Raw genomic sequence first — 19,143 nt, forward strand, 5'->3', positions numbered from 1 at the left:
GCTGGCAATTCTCAGGCTTACCTAAATAATTTACTACAATAGCTTTTCCGTGAACCAGTGTCGGCTTTGTTTCCCAACGGGTATTGTGTGTCACGACATCCCGATGCAGAAGGTAGTTGGGGCACAACATTGTCACATTTCGGGATTTTCTCCAACTTGCTTGGTTGTCTGCTAGGCTGCAACACCGATCTGTGCATTGCAGCATGGAAAACGATTGAGTGAGTGTCAAAACCTCATAATGTTCTGCTCCCACTAAACCACACCTTCTGCATAATGAAATGTACACGTACCTGTTGAAATCCTGGGGACATAACGCCGGAATAGGGAAAGCAGAGAGAGTGGCACTGAGTGCACACCTTTTGCAGGATACGCGCACACTTGCACAAAACAGTGAGGTACCTTTAGGCGCAGCACACAAGTAGGAGCAAACTTGCAACATTGGAAACTGATGAGCAACACGGTTTATAAATCACTGTGGCTTTTGCAGCCACTTTGCTGCTGCTTGCTTTACCTGCTCGAAGAATGTGTCTAAATAAGCTTGCTGAAATCATGCATATACCCCTCTGGTGTCCTTTCACAATCGGAATGCTTCCATGGCATGTATGCATGCAGGAGGTATGCATACATACAGGAAACGAAACCGAAACGTATTCATAGAACAGCTATTGTAGTAGGTGATTATTAATAGTAAATTGGCCAAACTTTTATACAAGAAACGACTTCTGTGATGTTCTCACTTTCTGGCCCCCCCTTATTGCTGAATTGCTTTCCACAATTTCCCCATCCACAGCCTCAAAAACAACCATGAGCACAAAAGTAACTTGTTCCAAGTATTCATTTAGCTCTCTTGCAAAGTGTGTCAGTGGAGTGCCATGCAGTTATGCTAAATATTGTACCTAGGCCATCCGCACATTGCACAATGTATATGGGCACTCTTCTGCATACATTGGTGCCACTGCATATTTGCAGTGGTGTGTGTATTGGCACCATTTCTATATCATGCAGCTAAACATATAATATGGCTTCATCACTAAAATAAAAAATCCACACTGTTTGTTGGAACAATCACAACATACATGTTTATTAAGCTTCTTGCTCAGGATATGAGTTTAACAATAAGCGACACCATTGTTCACTGCGGTCCTTTAAGCTGGGCTGCTTGCTTGTGCTCTGCAAAAAGGCAATAGTAATGGTGATTAGAAACCCCTCAGCATAACGAAAATGCAGCAAGCCACTTACAGTAGCGTTGGAAGCTTCATTGTCGGCATGCTTTTTCACAGATTTGTAGTCGCCACAGGCAAAGGCAGGACAAGGACTCTATGAATCTGAAAAGAATGAAAGCAAGCCATGTCTCATTTTTATGTACTAAGGACAAAGGGAATTAGTAGAACTTGTAGAAAATACCATCTATATTGGCACGCAGTGATTGCTTGAAAGGCCAGGAACAATTGATGATAATTATGTATAGTGTTTAATGGTGCAAAGGCCAGGTATGGCCAAAAGGAATGTCAGAGCAAACATATGCGACTAGGAGCAGTGTTTTCCTACAGGTGGAAACGCTTTAGCTCCTACACACGGGAATTACATTTGGAAGCCAATTTTTGAAATTTAAGCCAAAGGGTATGTACTTCCAGAGTGACATGCCTTGCAGCACAATGTATAGCATGGTAGTGCTAACTATTCAGTGCACTTTTCAGAATTGTGGAAGGAGTTGCAGTAAGGCCTACTCAAAAAAGCAGCACAGCTAACAGCTGTTTGTGAGCCACTACGATGACGAGCGCAATGAAGTTTGCAGCATATCCCAAATCCCACTGGTCATTCCTTGTTGCCTCGCTGAAGAAATGAAAGAATTCAGCGACATTAAAAGGGAAGAAAGGAACAACACACATACATCCCTTTCCCCAATTGCATTGTTAGTGCAACAAATGTCGCAAGTACTATCCATTTTTCCAAGAGGTGACCGCCTTGAAAGCCTATGAAAAATGCCGTACCTATGACTTCGGCTTTAAGCCGAGCTGCCAGTGACTTGCGGAAGGCAAGATTCCCTTGATCAGCCATGTTGGGCGCCTCGAGCGTCACGGTGCCCCCAAGAGCGGCCCTGGCAGCCCTGGCAGAGCGTGGCCGTTGTGGCTCGTCTCGCTCGAGTGTGCTGTTGAGCTGTTTCTCACGCTCTGCACGTTTCAATGCCACCAGCTTGTCCCGCTGGTTGCGAAGGTATTCTCTGCGCTGGTTCACTTCCTCAGCACTTGCTCGGTGCCGCCATGCCAGTTCGTCATCCTGAGTGAAAGTCGTCACAAAAGTTATATGAAACGACCCACAAAGAGTGTCGGCAAGGTTTTTACTACCTCCACGGCAGCATTCTGCTGTTCACTCCCTGCTTCAGTGCTCGGTTTTTCCTTGGGCACAGTTTCCTCACTCTCGGTGGGAGGTTGTGGTGACTCTACAAGGGACAATTTGAGAGCCTGCACAGTTCCAAGTTTGAAGTTTATTTTCTGTACATAGTGAACCTTGCTACTGCACTGTCGTTAATACAAGGGGAGGTCTTGAGGAATCACAATCACAACAACAATATCGACAGATATGCATCACAATCACTTTTGATGTGGGTACATAAGCATGTCGGCTTTGTCGCTAATATCAAAGTGTAGACGATACAATGAATGAGCTACTTCGTTAAAGCATGAGACAAAAAAACGAAAATGAGAGTTGTGTATACAGTTGCAAAGGACATCTACTGAGGTAAAAATAGACTTGAAGAGGTTTCAAAGCAATTAAATTAAGATGATGTATTATAACCAATCAAACTATTCTAAAAGAAAAAGCTGCAAAGCAAAACTAAACAATTACTAGAGATGGCATGTGGGTAATAATGATTTAGTCTATATTTCAAATGGTTGTATATTCCATGCTTTATTGCAAATGGTTCATTATTCAGCAGACAGGCAAGTATTTTTTGCTGAGACTTGTTATATCATGCATGTTTTATTTCTACTAATGAAATGAGGAATGGCAGATAAATTTTAGAGCCCTAAAATACAGACTTAAGTGCTCCATAAATAACGACACCATGTGTACATGAATCTTCCAGTTAATCCATTGGCCTATTGCCATTGAAATTTCACAGGGGCAACATGTTGCAGTGGGTCCAATTAAATATCGGGTTTGTAAGCATTGCTTGCCTGTTTCATTTACGATAAAGCCAAAGTGTGTGTCATCTGCAGTGACGCCGCTCAAAAAATGTTGAATTTGCTGCAACAGGATGTCGGTGCCATCTATCACAGCCATGATAGAAGGCTCCTCTCACTGTAGCAGCAACAGATGTTGCCACCATTCTATGGCATTTGCAGGAAAATCATTTAATGACGTCCCCACAGATGATACGCACTTCACCATTGTTGTCAACGAAACAGGCAAGTAATGCTTGCAGTTATGTAGTATTAAACCTGGTCCTTCTATTTATGCGACATTCAGTACATTGTTGTTTTTTTATGCTAGACTGCATTTGTCAGTTTGTACCTTGTCCAAGAGTTCTTTCTCTTTTGTTTTTTCTGCTTCAAGCCGTTGTTTCTCCAAGAGAGTGGCCTGAATAGCATCCTGAATTAGCTTTTCTTCCATGGTCTCTTGTTCTTTCACTGTCGCCTCTTCTTCCAATGACTTCCTGCAAAGAAGTACCACAATATTATGTCCGCTACCTTGAAACATGCTCTTGCTTTAAAATCCCAATCTCTAGTAGTAGCAGTTTATTGTATTAAGGACCAAAATTAGAGAGAAAAGTAAGGGCTGCAGGCATCGTAACTGTCTTACTTCCCAGTGGACACCTGAACCGTCTTGCAGCCGTGGAAAAGATACAGGCTAAGAGAAAAGTTGGGAGAAAAGAAAGTTACAATAGATGTAAGGAAAATAGGAGGGCATAAGTGAAAAGAGGGCATAAATATATAAAAAAAAAAGTTGAACATTATTGTGCAGTTATAAATACTACATTCACAGTAGCACTGGATAGCACTTTGCTACAAGCAAAATCATTTAAGAGTACTTGTAAACCCAACTATAGATGTTTTTGAAGTGGCATAAGAAAGCTAGATTTTTATCGCAGCTTAGGAATTTATTTTACCAAAGTGCTGGTTGCATAAAGCAGGACAGACTGCACCTTTTAGTTCTAAGGTGGACGCTCAATCTATATTTGGGCGAAAATGTTTGATTTTTTTCACAAAGATCCCACCTTGCGAAACCTTTTCTGCTAAGGTGTACATTCACCAGTTGTTACACTGTTCAGAGTATTATATTGACTGCATACTAGTGTGAAAAAGAGCAGAAGCAAAATTGAGCGTGTTAGTTCATCAAAGGGTCACATTAATCATAGCTGGCATTGTTGCAGACTGACATGCAGTGCTCGTCATTCATGGGAATAAACACAGGGCCTTAAGTTGTGACATGTCTTCCTATAATCCACTGTATGTTGCAAGGTCTTTAAGAAATAGTGCTATAGGTGCATAAAATATGAGAATGAGTAATACGAAGTAATTGATAAACAGCAAGATAAGCAGCGCTCCTTGTGTGGTGTTCTGGCAAGAGAATTTGTGTCTCCGGCGCAGGCATAAGAATGGCTCTAGCAAAGTTTATATGCGGCTATGGATAAGAGAGACCAACTGGCCAAAAAATAACTGTTTTCATTATTAAGGCCCAGGTGTCGATCAAAAATTGTAAACCAATTAATTGGTACATTTTAATAAATTAATCAATTATGTAGTTTGTGAATATACATACATAAGCAAAAAAATATCAAAGCTGGTAATTTCTCGCAATGCATACACTTTTAAGAAAAAAAAATGCCATTTGAATCGGCAGTTGCCTTTATTATTGCTTGAATGACACTCTATGCAAAGGAACATTCAAGCATGTCCAACTCATTTAAACACAATTACAGATCCAGCTGTGGAGGCGAGGAAGCTTGTTAGCATTCTCTGGCGGTGGAGTAGCCAGCTGCAGAGAAGACACGTTCGCATGGCATTGATGTTGGCAGGACTAACAGCACCAGTTTTATAATCTGCTTTTCCAGTTAATCCAGTATAAACCAGTTTTTGTTTCGCACTCACCACCACTGCAAGGGGTTCAAGTCGCCGTCAGTTACTTCCATAATCAAGCAATATAACAACACATGGCTTGGTGCTGTGCTGTTTCCTCATTGTTTTCTGCTGAAAACGAGTGCTTTCATCTTTTGATCAAGGTAGATGGGATCTCTTTGAACGATGATTTATTGCCTACCCTCAAAAGCCGTTCCATGCAATCTGTATTTAGTTTCCTTCCTTGCTGTTGAATCTGCCATTACTCCGCACATATAATATTTTGTCAGTAGTGGATTTAAATAAATGTTGTCTTAGTGTCCTGACGTATAAGTTTTGTCGAGGAGAATTACCAATTTCGTTGATATCAAAAGACCAAACCCCCCATTTCACTGGCACTCGATTTTCACACCATAATAACTACCTCCTACTGAAACCAAGGACTAACTATGGCAAACTTACTGCGAACTTTTTGGCAACATCTATATGGAATTCACTATACCTCGCTCCATTAAATCATCCCCTTCCATTCATTTATTTAAGAGGAAAATTCGTCACCACTTCAAAGTGATTGTGTTGTATATTTTTTACGCTTCTGTATGTCGAATAATACTCCTTGGATCTGCTTTTTGTGTTTATACTTTGTTGTTATTACTATGACTCGACTTTGTTTGTTAATACTTTCTGTTCCTAAGATTGCTACTGCTGTTGTTAACCGCTTTAAGTAAACTTTTTCTATGTATTTTTTGATTGGAGGTCCCTCCTCAGTCTTTGACTATGGGACCTCCTAGAGTTACTTCTGTAAAAAATTTCAAACGCTCAATAAACTGAAACTGAAACTGAAAAAAAGCGGACATGTCAATGCCAGCGCTTGCCTGATTTGGTCATGTGAGCTTAATCAATTGTGATTTTAAAAAATGTGGCACGCTTAAAGCCTTAATCGAATAATCGCAAGGTTAGTCATTAGTCGCCAAGCCATATTAAAAAAAAAAAGTGCAAGTCATACTTCATGACATGAGCCATGAGAACTTCTTCGTCATCTTTGCTGTTCTTCTCATCCGCCTTCTCAGCATCTTCTGTCACACCCTGTGGTTCACCCTGGAATGAGTCTGGCACGAGACCGTAACGTTGAGCCATGATCTCCAGTGCCTGAAGTTGAAGATCAATGTTCTTTTGAGTCATCATACGCTTGAAGATTTCATAATCATCTGCTGCCCAGACTTGCTCGAAGAGACCCTGAAAATTTAACAGGCATGTAATGTGTTTTGCTATATACTGTGCTCTTACACTGCAACGAATAATGACAATAACCTCAGAGACTGGATGCATACCTGATGAAATTTGGCAGCTATGCCCCTGTTCGGTTTACCACAGACTTTTTCGAACTGTTCAGGCGTTATTCCCATGTCTTCCATATGACTTCCCAGCATAAAGTCAACCTGAAACATTTGGCAACGTTTACCTTGAGGTTTTCCTGCAAAGCAGCAGAGTCAGCAGCACGTAGCAAACTTTTCCCTCACCAGGTTCTTGTATTCGTTGTGTATCTTGCGGTACTCCTCGTTGTCGCATCCTGGTTCGAAAACTGCAAAGTCGCGGCGACGGCATTGGCACATATTGAAGTTAACATCGGCGGGAAAAATCGACGTAGGGAAAGCAGATATCAGCCTTACCGATCGATTTCTGTTCGATGAAAGTTATAATCGGAATGTTCCACGCGGGACCCCGCAGGTAGCCGACGAGGGACTCAAATACCCAGGACGATTCGTCGTCGTCCGAGGACATCGTATTGCTGCACGAGATAATTTACCACATTGTGTACAAACGGTACAAACATTGTGTTACCATGACAACTGCAGTTTGCCATGGCCACTCTCTCCACGGTGATCAATGGTCGGAGGAAGGAACAAAACTTTTTCCTTCATCCATGGATCAATGGAACAGGGTGTTAGAGTACGGCACAGAGTACATTGATTCCAAAGCTTTGGCAACAGTTGCATGGGCTCGGAGGTCATGGTCTTATTGTTGGCGTCCGCTTAAATCTGAGAACGTCATCGACATTTAATCTCAATATAAAAGATGCCGTGGTCCATCTGAAGGCTACTCAGACTAAAAAACCGAAACCGAAAGCAGGGTCACAGCATAATTTATGTATAGAAATAAAGAAAGCAATTCTCTGTAAATTAATCATAAACTTGATAAATATTTTATTTGGTGAGAAAATTATCGTATTGTACAGGAATTAAAATGATAAAAGCTGATACGACAATGGAACTGGCGTATTAGCCTCACCGCATTCAAGGCAGCAAAGATGGCGGCGTCCTGTAGCAGCCCTGACTGCTTTGCTGTTTAAATGGTTTGGTCACCTTATGATGATTTGCTCGCCGCGTTCGCACACCTTAATGTAATCTGCAAGGATGACTCACGGCATAAGAGGCAAGGCCGGCAGAAAATCTGCGACGGCAAAACCGGCCGTCAACGGCAATGCAGTCGGGTCATCGTCGATATTCCCGTGCGAAAATGTCAGGGGCGAGCCGCTGGACTTTTGTGCCATTAATTACGGCAAAAACTTAGTCCAGGAATATATATTTCGACACCGAACCTTCAACACTAAACGATGGCTTGTCTTAACGCCTGTTTTTCTCCTATGTTTTCTCCACTTCGGGCTCCATACGAGAGTAAGTTCAAGTTGCATCTTGACCATAACTGGCATGGCATAATACATGGACAGAGGAAGCGCATTACTTCTTGCGTTCTTTACTGATGCACGACTACTAACAAGCAACAGTCGCGTGTCTCGCAGAACGTTCACTGTTAACGCCAGTGCTCTGCAGCCTTGCGTTTTAGGCCGTTACCTTCACCTAATTTGATGTATCACCTCTTCGCTAGGGAGTCGACATTCTCGGTCTGTCTCTCATCGTGTTGTGTCTACTCCTGGTTGTGAAACTTCGGCGCCGCGTGAAAGAAGGTAAATTCCGCCAGATTGTACTTCCTATCCGTGCGACATCGAGGAATCCGTTTGCCTGCTTGTCTTCCCCGCAGAATCGCTCCTGGTGATGAGGTCGCTAGGTCTGCAGACCACGACGACATTCGTGACTGGCAGGCAGGAGTCACGGTTTATCAACAGCGAAAGCATTGAAGACGTCGTGATTTCGGAAGCAATATCCATGGTACTACCACATTCAAGCACACATTTCATGCAATGTGCCCAATCTTTTGTGCCTGATTGGATCGAGCGCGTTGAAATCAGGCGATAGTAATCGTATCCTCAGAGCAAGACGACATTCACCTCCCGAAGAAGGTGCCAACAGACAAGGTATGCATTGTCTGTTGGCGCCTTGTTCTTAAGATGAATGCATGCCAACTAGCCCAGATTTTGGTAATTCATTAGTAATTTCATACAGCAACAAACATAATGCCGGCTAAGCAGGCTTCGCTAGAAATTTGCGCATGCGCACTGTTTCCTATCAGCACTGCACAGTTATCTTTTTTACGGGAGCAAAGAAGAGCAGATACCAGGCTAGGGTCATCAATATAAATATGCTTTATTTATAGCTGCTGTTGTAGGTGACTAGCTTACAGTGCTCAACTACAGCAATGCATGCAGAAATGTGAGCAACCTTTACTTCCATTTTTAATCTTCACATTGAACTAAACATTGTCGGCTGTGTTGCATTAGAACGTTCCACATGTTTCTGTTGACATTAAGCATTTGCTGTGCGAGCGTCGGCTGAGAAAGGACCTCACCTGTGCAGTGCACTACTGTTACATCACCTAAGAAGCAAGCAGTGTATGTGTCCTGGTGTATCTACACGATGCTGAGTTGTCACACACCTTTGGGAGCAGTTCTTGCATAATTCTAGGAACTCTTTAGAACCTTTAGGAGTCTAACTCCCATATTAATAACTGTGCCTTGACTTGATCAGAATAATGCCTGACGTGAACGGGCTGAAGGAAACGCAATGACCGTCCTGGGCATGTTCATGCCAGGTGTCATCGTTTATGAATACAGGGGCAAGAACTAAAACCATACAGCACTCGTCCTGTGTACTTCCCTTTTTGTGCTGCCATCATTTTACACGCTGGTCCAAAGGATGCATCAATTACAATTCGCCCAGCTTTCCACCTTACTGCAAGAACCATAAAGTGAGAAACCCTGTCATACAACATGCAAAAACTCTTGAGAAACACACCAGGCTGTTGCTGGCTTATTGTGCCAAAATGCTGCAGAATACATGTAGAGATATGATGAAATTAGCTTCAGTTTGCAACAAGTGCAACACAAGCTTTGTTGAAGCTACTTGCACTCATTCCAGTCAGCATCATACAGCATGTTGAGCAGTTGTTCAGAGCAGTGCATGAAGAAATGCTTTATAATTGCTTGTTCTTCGTCGCAGAGCTGCACAATCCTGCAGCAGACTTTCCCTCAAATAAGCCGAATTCCAACCATTTCAGAGGTAGCACTTTTTTTTTACTCTCTCTTTCTTTTTTTAACTGGTGAGCTGCCTGTAGAATTGATGCTGCGTAATGCAATTTCTGACCTTCACAGAAAGTTGTCAGTGATGAAGCTAGATTTACCTTCACTGCTGAGGCGGTGCTAGTAGGTGTTCTCATTTGTACTTTTTAAGAAAGCAGCTTGCTGATGCCTTGCTCTTGTATCCACACAGCACAGCGTCATCTTTTACTTGGTTATATTGCTCCACAACGTAGATTCCAAGGTTCCCAGCCTGGTGCCTTTATTTCAAGTAAGTGTTGAAGCATTGTCTTTGGAATGACCTCTACTTCATTGTGTGTCTGCTTGCACAGGCCACATACTGGGTGTTCGTTTTTTTTTACCCTAGGCAGAATTCTTTAAAATCACCTGCAGCATATAGTACAAATATACTCATTGAGCTGGATTATTCAAGGAGGCGTACATTACTTACACTTGAAATCAAAATGCATAATAGACTAATTAGCAAAATGTCATTACTCAGCTTATTAACCAATTACCTTAGCACACAAATTGCAATATATGACTTTGAGCCAGTGACTTCACAAGACATCATCATCAGCCTGGTTACGCTCACTACAGGGCAAAGGCCTCTCCCATACTTCTCCAACTACCCCGGTCATGTACTAATTGTGGCCATGTTGTCCCTGCAAACTTCTTAATCTCATCTGCCCACCTAACTTTCTGCCGCCCTCTGCTACGCTTCCCTTCCCTTGGAATTCATTCCGTAACTCTTAATGACCATCGGTTATCTTCCCTCCTCATTATGTGTCCTGCCCATGCCCATTTCTTTTTCTTGATTTCAACTAAGATATCATTAACTCACGTTTGTTCCCTCACCCAATCTGCTCTTTTCTTATCCCTTAATGTTACACCTATCATTCTTCTTTCCATAGCTCGTTGCATCGTCCTCAATTTAAGTAGAACCCTTTTCCTAAGCCTCAGGTTTTTGCCCCGTACGTGAGTACTGATAAGACACAGTTGTTATAAACTTTTCTCTTGAGCGATAATGGCAACCTGCTGTTCATGATCTGAGAATGCCTGCCAAATGCACCCCAGCCCATTCTTATTCTTCTGATTATTTCAGTATCATGATCCGGATCCGCAGTCACTACCTGTCCTAAGTAGATGTATTCCCTTACCACTTCCAGTGCCTCACTACCTATCGTAAACTGCTGTTCTCTTCTGAGACTGTTAAACATTACTTTAGTTTTCTGCAGATTACTTTTTAGACCCGCCCTTCTGCTTTGACTCTCCAGGTCAGTGAGCATGCATTGCAATTGGTCCCGTGAGTTACTAAGCAAGGCAATATCATCAGCGAATCGCAAGTTACTAAGGTATTCTCCATTAACTCTTATCCCCAATCCAGGTCTCTGAATACCTTCTGTAAACTTGCTGCGACACATCCACTTCATCCATCCACACATCCACTTCACAAGACACATACACTTAAAATGAATTTTGAAATGCACTAATTTTGAGATAAGCGCCATCAAACTTGCTGCAAGAACTCACCATTGTTTTGCTTACTTTACAACAAAACACCTTCTTGTGCATTAAAGCTAAGACATTACTGGAATGCCACTGCATTTCACTACAATTTTTGGTAACGCATACCTCAAAGCTGGTGTCATCCCCATAGTTCTTTCAAAGTGAATATGACTTTCGAAGTCATCAGCTACAATTCGTAAACTGCTATATCTGCATTAATGTAATTAGTCTAAAGGTTGATTAGCAAATCTTGTTAATTAGTCAAATATTCATTTTAATTTCTCACGCAAATAGTGTCCACTTCTGAGAGTAATCCAGCTCAAGAAGTTGGAATTGTGCTACATGCCCGAGGGAATTTCAAGAATGAAGTGTTGAAAGCTACATCAGACGTGCACACAAACAATCAAGGTTGTCGCCTTAAAGAGCGTTTCGGAAGAGCGTTTTCCATAAGGAAAACGCTCTTCCGAAACAACATTCCACGAAGCTTCAAACTACCTTGGGAATACAGTGGTCAAAATATCTACAGAGCTGCTTTATCATTCACTCATACCTTCCTGTAGTCCCATGTGTGAGCTAGGAACCTGAACAAACGAGAGGGAGGAGTATGTGCCGTAATGCATTTTGATGGCTATCAGTGCTTGTGCAGTGAAACGCTCGCCTTTCTAACGAAAGAGACATTTAGAAGTGGCTCTAGGCATTAAATACATAATAAAATAAGAGGCTATAGTAGAATGCGCATAAATAGCACAAGAGGCGGTGGCATTGCGGTAACATCTCTTCCTGCTATGCTGCAGTCCAGGGTTCGATTCCCGTTTGGAACTTTTTTTCTTCGTCTGGTTATCTTCCTTTTCTTTCTTTAGCTTTCTTTTTGTCCTTCAAGTCTCTGACGTGGCGAAAGCATGTTTGCCCCTTAGATCTGATAAAGGCGAATGACAGCAAGCAACGCATCCTCATGGCTGCTCGACAGCCAGATCTAATGCATTGTCGCATCATACACATAATTATGTTTATTGTGCTGTTTCTATAAAACATTCATCCTGCTGTTTTTACATGCACTCTGTAGCACATGTGAATTGATACCCAGTGAAGCAGTTGGAGATATTACTGCAACACTAACAAATCGACTGACTTGTGATAGTTTCTTTACTTGCGATATTAACCACGGACTGTGAACATTCTGCTGCGTAATTTTTGTTGATTTCAACGTTTCTAAAAACCAATTCTTGTGCACTCTACGTACATTCTACTCTAATATATAATGTATCGAACACAAACAGCCACTGCATGTTTTGTTAGAAAAGCCAGCCCTCACCCTCATTGGCACTCATTACTACTGAGGTGAGCTACTCTCCATGTATTCTGGAGCATGTTTGCGCAGAGCTCCATCTATACAGCATTCACTGCTTTAATTGGACGAAGCAGTGTCAAAGTAGAAATGTGCATATTCTACTGACATGGTTAAAAAATGCTTTTAAGCATAGGTAGAGCTGTGATGTCTCATAAAGCACTGGAACTCACTCTGTGAATTTTTAAGCTTTTATTAGTGGTCTGCCTGGTGGCATAAATAAAGCACTCCCCTGAAAAGGTGTCAAGAAAAAACTGCTTTCAGTGAAAAAGCAAATGGTATGACAAGGGTCACTCGAGCAAGTTCGAGGATGAAAACAGAAGGCGACTTGAGAAGTGGTTAACGGAGCTAACTGTATGGAAAAGAGTTGGGCTTCTCAGCTTTCATTAGTTGTGTATTCTGTCAATTTGCGGATTGCCGTTTTGACTTCAACATCTTCGTAATTGTGAAATGCTGCAACACAAACGGATTTCCACGAATCACTTAGTGGAAGGCGGTGGCACAGCATAATTGCAGCATTGCTCTATTTGTGATAAGCACACATTGTCGTAGCATTGTGTCAAGGGGCGCCAGACTGAATGCAATCGTGAAAGCACTCACCAACGCTATAGAAGCAGATGTGGGAGTTGTTACAGCAATGATGAGCATGCCAATCTGTCTGGGTTGTGCCGAAACAGGCATGCTGCACCACTACTCACAAGAATAAGTGTTGGTGCAAGGGTAATATTTGTTTATCTTTTCTGCATGCTTACGCTTGATGTATCCTAATGTGAAACATGGCAAAAACTGCAAGAAGCTTAGAATGTACTTCTATCAAAACACAGCGCAATCCATCTAACGTACCTCAGTTACAGCCTTTTAAAAATTCTCTTAAAAAGAAAAGAAAAATAAAAAGACCGCGTATATGTATGTATTCATTTTATTGCTGCTAGCATGAACAGGACGACCTCAAGGAACCCACTGTGCTAGCATAGTGGCATAGTAGCCCGAGGGTGCGGGATTGAACCCTGGTTGCAGCGGCTGCATTTCAATGTGAGCAAAATGCAAAAATGCCTGTGTACCATGCATTGTGTGCACGTTAAAGAACCCCAAGTGGTCAAAATCATATCGTGATTTTGGCACTTAAAACCTCAAAAATGTTTAATTTACAATGATCTCAAGAAATCAGGTATTAGTATAGGCCTTTCTTGCAGGAAAGCGGCTGAAGTCCATATAATACCAACAAAATATTGCTGGCATATAGTCAGGGGTTTGATGAGAGTTTGCAGTGTCAGGCAAGCATGAAAAAACAGTTGTGGTCATTCTCCACATTCATGCACAGCTCCAAGTTCAATTTGGACAATTGCTTTCTGAGCATTGTATATAACATGCAAGAATTGTTCTTCACAGCCTGTGTCTAATACGAATGTCGCACAGCGCTCTTTTGATCATGACCAAGCCCGATACAGATTGAATTTCTTGGTCGCGATTGGCTTCGTTGCTCAATCTGCGGGAGGGAGCCAATTGCAGTTGAGAATTTAGATCCGGATAGGGCTCAATCGCGATCAAAAGTGGCTGTGTGTCACCGGTATAACACAGAAACATGTACACAGTCCTGAAACATTATATGGCTTATCGGGACTTGGTCAAATGACTACATTTGTTTGCTTCTTCTATTGATGCCACAGTTTGGTCAAGAGAAAGTTTGTTCAAGTTGAGAAATGGAACTAAAGGCCTTTGCTTGTGATTTTGATCTCTAATAGATTACTTCATTACGCTGAGCAAATCATGTGATTCTTACGGCTAACATTGGTACCAGTCTAGTCTGAATGAGTATTTGCTTAAAGATTTTTAGCTTGTACCTGTAAATGTGTATTACTTGGTGACTGGAGACATGAACAGCAGGAACAACACTGTTAGTGACATCTTGTGGCGCTTTGTTCAGCCACAGAAATATTTTTATGTTAAATAGGTGTTCTTGTCAAAGAAAAAAAATAAAAGCCTGCATACTAGTAATTATGTTACTGTCGACACTTTACATCAGCACTTATGTAGAATATGGTTTGTTTGCTGTAATAGTAATGAATGAATGAATAAAACTTTATTTGGCTACGTACAACATGCTCTTGCTTGTTGACTTCAGCATTTTGTAACAAAAGGTGTTTTCCTTTATACCAGGTTCATTTGCAAGATACTGCTGGGCAGGGTATAGTCGTCGTGCGCAAGGCTTTGCGCCAGATATTCTGTCTGGCTCTGATGAGTGAGTCTTTGAGTATCCAGTGAGCAGCTTCTTCCATCTCTTGTTGGAGGTCGGTTAGTGCATGTTGGGTTTGCCTTATAAAAGCAGCTCGGCTTGATTCATGAATTGGGCATACCCAGAGGATATGCACTGTGGTTGCTGGAGTTTGGTGGTGGGTCCATATGGTGCCAGGGTACTTGGTCGGGCACGTCTTGTGACGTGCTAAAATCGCAGTAAAGCTGCATGTTTGTAATATTCTTAGTATGACTTCATAGAGGCAGGTGGATCGTGGCAGTGGGGCATCGTGTTTTGTGGCTTCTTTCAAGTTAGTTTTTAGTCTTCGCCTGCGCTGCAGTTTGGTTCGATAGTTGGCTTCAGAGGTATCGCCTGGGATGAACATTGCAGTCTGCTTCGAACTGCCGTCTCCAAGTTCTTCCTTGATTTGATGTGCGAGGCTCTCTGTGCCCCCTTTATTTACAATCTGCCCCACCGGGTGGCACCACCGATCTGGCTGCTTGTGTTTGCGTCTCAGGTAACTTTGTATTCCAGAAATGCAATAGATTTGCAGATAATTTGAAACTCTTTAAAGGGCCCCCAAAACATGGCTGGCCATTCTGAGCCGACAAGTGCGCTAATGATCGTGTGTGCTAAGTATTGCATCCCTACGCATTGGGAAAACACCTAAATTTCAAATTAAATGCTGTTTGCCCTTCTCCTCTTGGGCGCCATGCTCGCAGTTGAAGAGTCTATATCAATCACACAAGTGTGCCTACAGTCATGAAAGTGCTGTGATGTCAGTCACAGTGACATCTGACTTCGAGAATTATTCAAGGCAACATCAGTTATTTCTGTTGCTTCAATAGACCAATGAAAGTTTAGAGAAATAATAAAGCATACAAACCAAATGTCTGCGTGGTTTTGTCTTTGGATCATAGCAAGAGAGATATACTTCCATTTCATCTACTTGTTCTCACATTGTGCAGTTTCTCACACAGAGAATGAAACTACGTCATTTTCTACAGTGTTCCAGCGCTATGATCGTGTTCTTTTATCCTCTCAAGTCTGCCTCAGTGCTCATGACTGTAGCACTGACTTGTACCACTAATCAGCTGTTCTCTTGCAGAGCAGGCAAAATCGTCCGCTGTGCAAAAGGAGACAAACGTGTCTATGTTGGCTCTTCAAACCATGGGTTATAAGCACTTCAAATATTTCTATCTCTGCTATTAATAAACTAATTTGAAAAATTATTGCGGTAGAACACTCCTTAAAGGGCATGTAACAACTTCCAGCGTATAACCAAAATTTGCTATGTGGTCTGGTAGGGGGCCCTTTAATCTCTAAGGGCTCATGAGATGTTTAGTCTTTGTGGTTTGCTTTCTTTAACTTTTGTATATCACAGAACACCATGCCGAGGCTCGACGCCCTGAAGATGGTTTACCGTGGCATCCACGACTCATCTTGGAGCCTGCAACAGTGATGCCGCACATGCATGCAGTAATCGGAACTGCCGCCATCACCTTTTGCTGGCAACCTGCTGCTGACCAAGTCTGTCAGCGCCTTGCAACCACTTGCCATGTTGACTTATGTGTTGATCGTTTTACCATTTTGGGGGCACTGTTCACCGTAGCCACTCTAGATACCGCTCGTGACCAGTGACGTCCCACCTTTCTTATTTACTTATTTATAAAAAGCCCATCCTTCTAAAGTTGTGAAATTGCCAAGTTTTTAATCTAGTTTTTCATGTAATCAACTGGAGATATTTACAGGCTTTTCATGTCTGGTACAAACTTGGAACATATCGCTTGTGTGTGTACTGTCCACCTTGTAGCAGAAGAAGCTGCTTCATTGTGCCACTTCAAAAGTGGGAAGCTTGAATAGCCACTCAGCTATTGATACTTACCTTACCTTAAACAACTACTGACATCGAAATTTTAGCTTTGCTGCCTGATAACTCGTTGCATATCATGAACCGCACTCTCAAATTATCAAGCATCAGTTTCACTTCTTGCTTTCTTTCTCTCGCTCTTTCTTTTTCTTCATCTTCCTTTTTTTTACTGAATGGTTTCATTTCCTGAACGCATTAATTTGCAACCCTGTGTAGACATTTGTGATAGCAGATTGGGCAGTCTTTGATAATGGGGACACCTCACTTCACATTCTGTACAGCTCTTGAGACCACAGCTTGCACATTTGTGTCTTGTACACAGCATGGTAACCACACTGCACCTCATAACCTGTCATGTGATGCTGCTGTGTGTCTCCTTAGGTTCACCATTTTGAAGAACTAAAAGCACATTGTAAAAGTTCATTATAAGCTAACTGTTGTGAATTGGTGGACTTAACCTCGAAATTCATGATAAGTAATTATCATGAATTATCATAATTAATGATAATAAATGTAGGCATGCCATAGCAGGGGCCTCTGGATCCATCATAACCACTTGGAGATCTTTAATGTGCGTATAAATCTAAATACACAAATATTCTTCCATTCTGCCTTCATCCTTTGCAGCCAAGATTTGAACCTGCAGCCTTGCGTTCATGACTGAACGTCATATCTGCCATAGCAGAGCCACAGTGGTGGGTATGACGAATGATTGTAAGCAAGGCAACCCAAAGAAGGAAAAAATCACTACTTTATTAAAGTTTTCAAATGATCACTACAGGCAAGCACTTAAGTCTGGATAGGATGGTAGATACCATATTTACTTAATAATAATGTGCGCTCGATCTTTCATGGCCAGAAATGGAAAGTGCAATGCTCTTGATTGTAACTACACACCGATTTACATATTTACAAAAAATGTGAAATGCAATATGCTTGATTTCACCCTAGTTTCATCTTAAGAGAGAGGAATACCAATTTGTTCTCATTTCAAAAAATAATATTTAGAGCTCAACCCTGAAGTCATTCGATGTGCTATTTAGACATCAGCTATGGATGGGTGTCCATTGATGATGCACAAACTTCCAGCACTCACACCTTCCTTTGAAATTGGAAGTTGGATCCGAGATTTGAGGGTGTTGCTTTGGCCCCACTAAATGCAGTTTTGGTTTCTCAATTCTAACATGCATGTCATACTCTAGTGAATTTTTTATTAAAAAAACAGCACGTACAAATTGAGCAAATGCGGTAATTCTCCTGAAAATCAATTGTGCACTTGTTCTATTCCAAGAGATGACTCAAGTCGTAGGATTGTTATGGACCCGTTGAAGTAGCTGGTTATGACATGCTGCTGAGCTCATTGTTGCACGTTCAGCCTTGGCCGCATTTTGATAGGGGAAAGAAAAAAATAAAACGCTCTTGTACTTGGATTTAAGTGGACGTTGAAGGGACACAAAAGAGAACAAAAATAACTTCACCTGTATTAATGAAAAACGCTTCTACAATACCAAGAATGTCACTCTTACCATTAGGGGAGGCTTGGTAAACCAGAAAAGACACAAAAACAAGAGATGAGTGGTTAGCAGTAAACAGCACTAAACAACAGGACGAAGAGAGGGATACAGACCACAGCACTGACTAACAACCAAGTATCTTTATTCTTTCAGTCAGCATATATGTACAATACTGCTATCTCATAGCACAGAATCAACAGAATTCAGCATGCACAGAGGCGAAAATTGCAATTGATGCGATAGTAAGGCAATCTCCTTCGGAAGGAGAGAAATAGAGGGAAGGCTTACACATGCTTCGCCACTAACATGAATGTGGAAAGCTTCGGAAATAAGACGTGTGCGGGCCGTCATTGCGGTATTTTGACAGATAGTTCACATCTCTAAAAGACGGCTTGCAGCCACATTCATTGCAATGCAGTGATAATTGACTGTCTCTAGCTCGTTTTTGAACTTTGTTTGAGTGTTCGCGCATGGGGTCATTGATGCACCGACCCATTTTACTGATATAGAAACACTTGCATGAAAGAGGAGTCTTATAAACGACCCTGTCACAACCGTCAACAACGAACCTCTGCCTGTGCTGCTTTTTACAACTTTTTTTGTTGTTCTCGGTCACCTAATTGACTTGATGACACAGGCTCCCTAACTTATTTCTGGCAGTGAACAGGCAACCTAATGCTTGCCTTGCTGACAACTTTTTTGAGATTATGCACACCTTGGTGCACATATGGCATAACCGCAACCATTTGCCGTGAGCGATTCTCAGATTGAGCAGCTGTGATTGCTTTCTTTTAAGGCTTGTTGCGAGGCTTTCAGCGATGTTTAGTGCTGTTTACTGCTCGTAATCATGAACCAACCAGCCCAAACGCATACTCTTATGAGTGGCGACGCTGCCTTCGAGTTCCCGCATCGGTTAGGTATGGCACTATGGATTTGGATGGCACCTGCTAAGCCCCAGTTTACCTTTTTCGGTAAACTTGGACAACATTATGTTCTAAAAGAGCCAAAGACTGAACTTAGCAATACTCGAGGACTTTTGCTACTCACGATGATAGCTTGAAATCCATAACGTCACACTGGCGTACAGATGTTGGGGTTTCGATGCACACTTACAAAAAAAAAAAATAAAGAAAGAAAGGGA

General features: G+C 41.9%; 2 protein-coding genes across 4 annotated transcripts; one reads left to right on the forward strand and one right to left on the reverse strand.

Annotated features, from left to right (window-relative positions):
- Positions 1-1,058: 1,058 nt before the first annotated feature.
- Positions 1,059-7,158, reverse strand: LOC142588305 (cilia- and flagella-associated protein 36-like). Of its 2 annotated transcripts, XM_075699897.1 has the most exons (11): positions 6,903-7,158; positions 6,731-6,849; positions 6,581-6,642; positions 6,392-6,499; positions 6,067-6,296; positions 3,805-3,852; positions 3,517-3,658; positions 2,346-2,462; positions 1,992-2,277; positions 1,240-1,325; positions 1,059-1,170 (listed from the first exon to the last, which is right to left on the reverse strand). In XM_075699897.1, the coding sequence occupies exons 1-10, from the start codon at positions 7,070-7,072 to the stop codon at positions 1,318-1,320; spliced, it is 1,290 nt and encodes a 429-aa protein (XP_075556012.1). In that variant the 5' UTR covers positions 7,073-7,158; the 3' UTR covers positions 1,059-1,170; positions 1,240-1,317. The 2 variants fall into 2 exon arrangements, with proteins under 2 accessions (XP_075556012.1, XP_075556013.1); XM_075699898.1 differs by lacking the exon at positions 3,805-3,852 and having other exon boundaries at positions 6,903-7,155.
- Positions 7,159-7,327: 169 nt separating this feature from the next.
- On the forward strand, positions 7,328-17,918 carry PIG-H (Phosphatidylinositol glycan anchor biosynthesis class H). 2 transcript variants are annotated; one of them, XM_075699912.1, is made up of 6 exons: positions 7,328-7,735; positions 7,947-8,025; positions 8,100-8,227; positions 9,725-9,802; positions 14,543-14,643; positions 16,003-17,918. In XM_075699912.1, the coding sequence occupies exons 1-6, from the start codon at positions 7,475-7,477 to the stop codon at positions 16,028-16,030; spliced, it is 675 nt and encodes a 224-aa protein (XP_075556027.1). In that variant the 5' UTR covers positions 7,328-7,474; the 3' UTR covers positions 16,031-17,918. The 2 variants fall into 2 exon arrangements, with proteins under 2 accessions (XP_075556027.1, XP_075556028.1); XM_075699913.1 differs by lacking the exon at positions 14,543-14,643 and having other exon boundaries at positions 7,333-7,735.
- Positions 17,919-19,143: the final 1,225 nt, after the last annotated feature.

Source organism: Dermacentor variabilis, chromosome 7 (assembly GCF_050947875.1).
Source record: "Dermacentor variabilis isolate Ectoservices chromosome 7, ASM5094787v1, whole genome shotgun sequence".
In the NCBI taxonomy this organism is placed as follows: domain Eukaryota; kingdom Metazoa; phylum Arthropoda; class Arachnida; order Ixodida; family Ixodidae; genus Dermacentor; species Dermacentor variabilis.

What these genes read in the sequence shown, in the direction of transcription:
- LOC142588305 (XM_075699897.1), bottom strand. Translation starts at nt 7,072, where the DNA reads ATGACCTCCGAGCCCATGCAACTGTTGCCAAAGCTTTGGAATCAATGT. An exon ending in CATCGAACAGAAATCGATCG is followed by an intron (nt 6,643 to 6,730) that starts GTAAGGCTGATA and finishes GCGACTTTGCAG; the next exon opens with TTTTCGAACCAGGATGCGAC. An exon ending in ACAACGAATACAAGAACCTG is followed by an intron (nt 6,500 to 6,580) that starts GTGAGGGAAAAG and finishes CAAATGTTTCAG; the next exon opens with GTTGACTTTATGCTGGGAAG.
- PIG-H (XM_075699912.1), top strand. Translation starts at nt 7,475, where the DNA reads ATGACTCACGGCATAAGAGGCAAGGCCGGCAGAAAATCTGCGACGGCA. An exon ending in GCCTGGTGCCTTTATTTCAA is followed by an intron (nt 9,803 to 14,542) that starts GTAAGTGTTGAA and finishes CCTTTATACCAG; the next exon opens with GTTCATTTGCAAGATACTGC. An exon ending in AGTGAGTCTTTGAGTATCCA is followed by an intron (nt 14,644 to 16,002) that starts GTGAGCAGCTTC and finishes TGTATATCACAG; the next exon opens with AACACCATGCCGAGGCTCGA.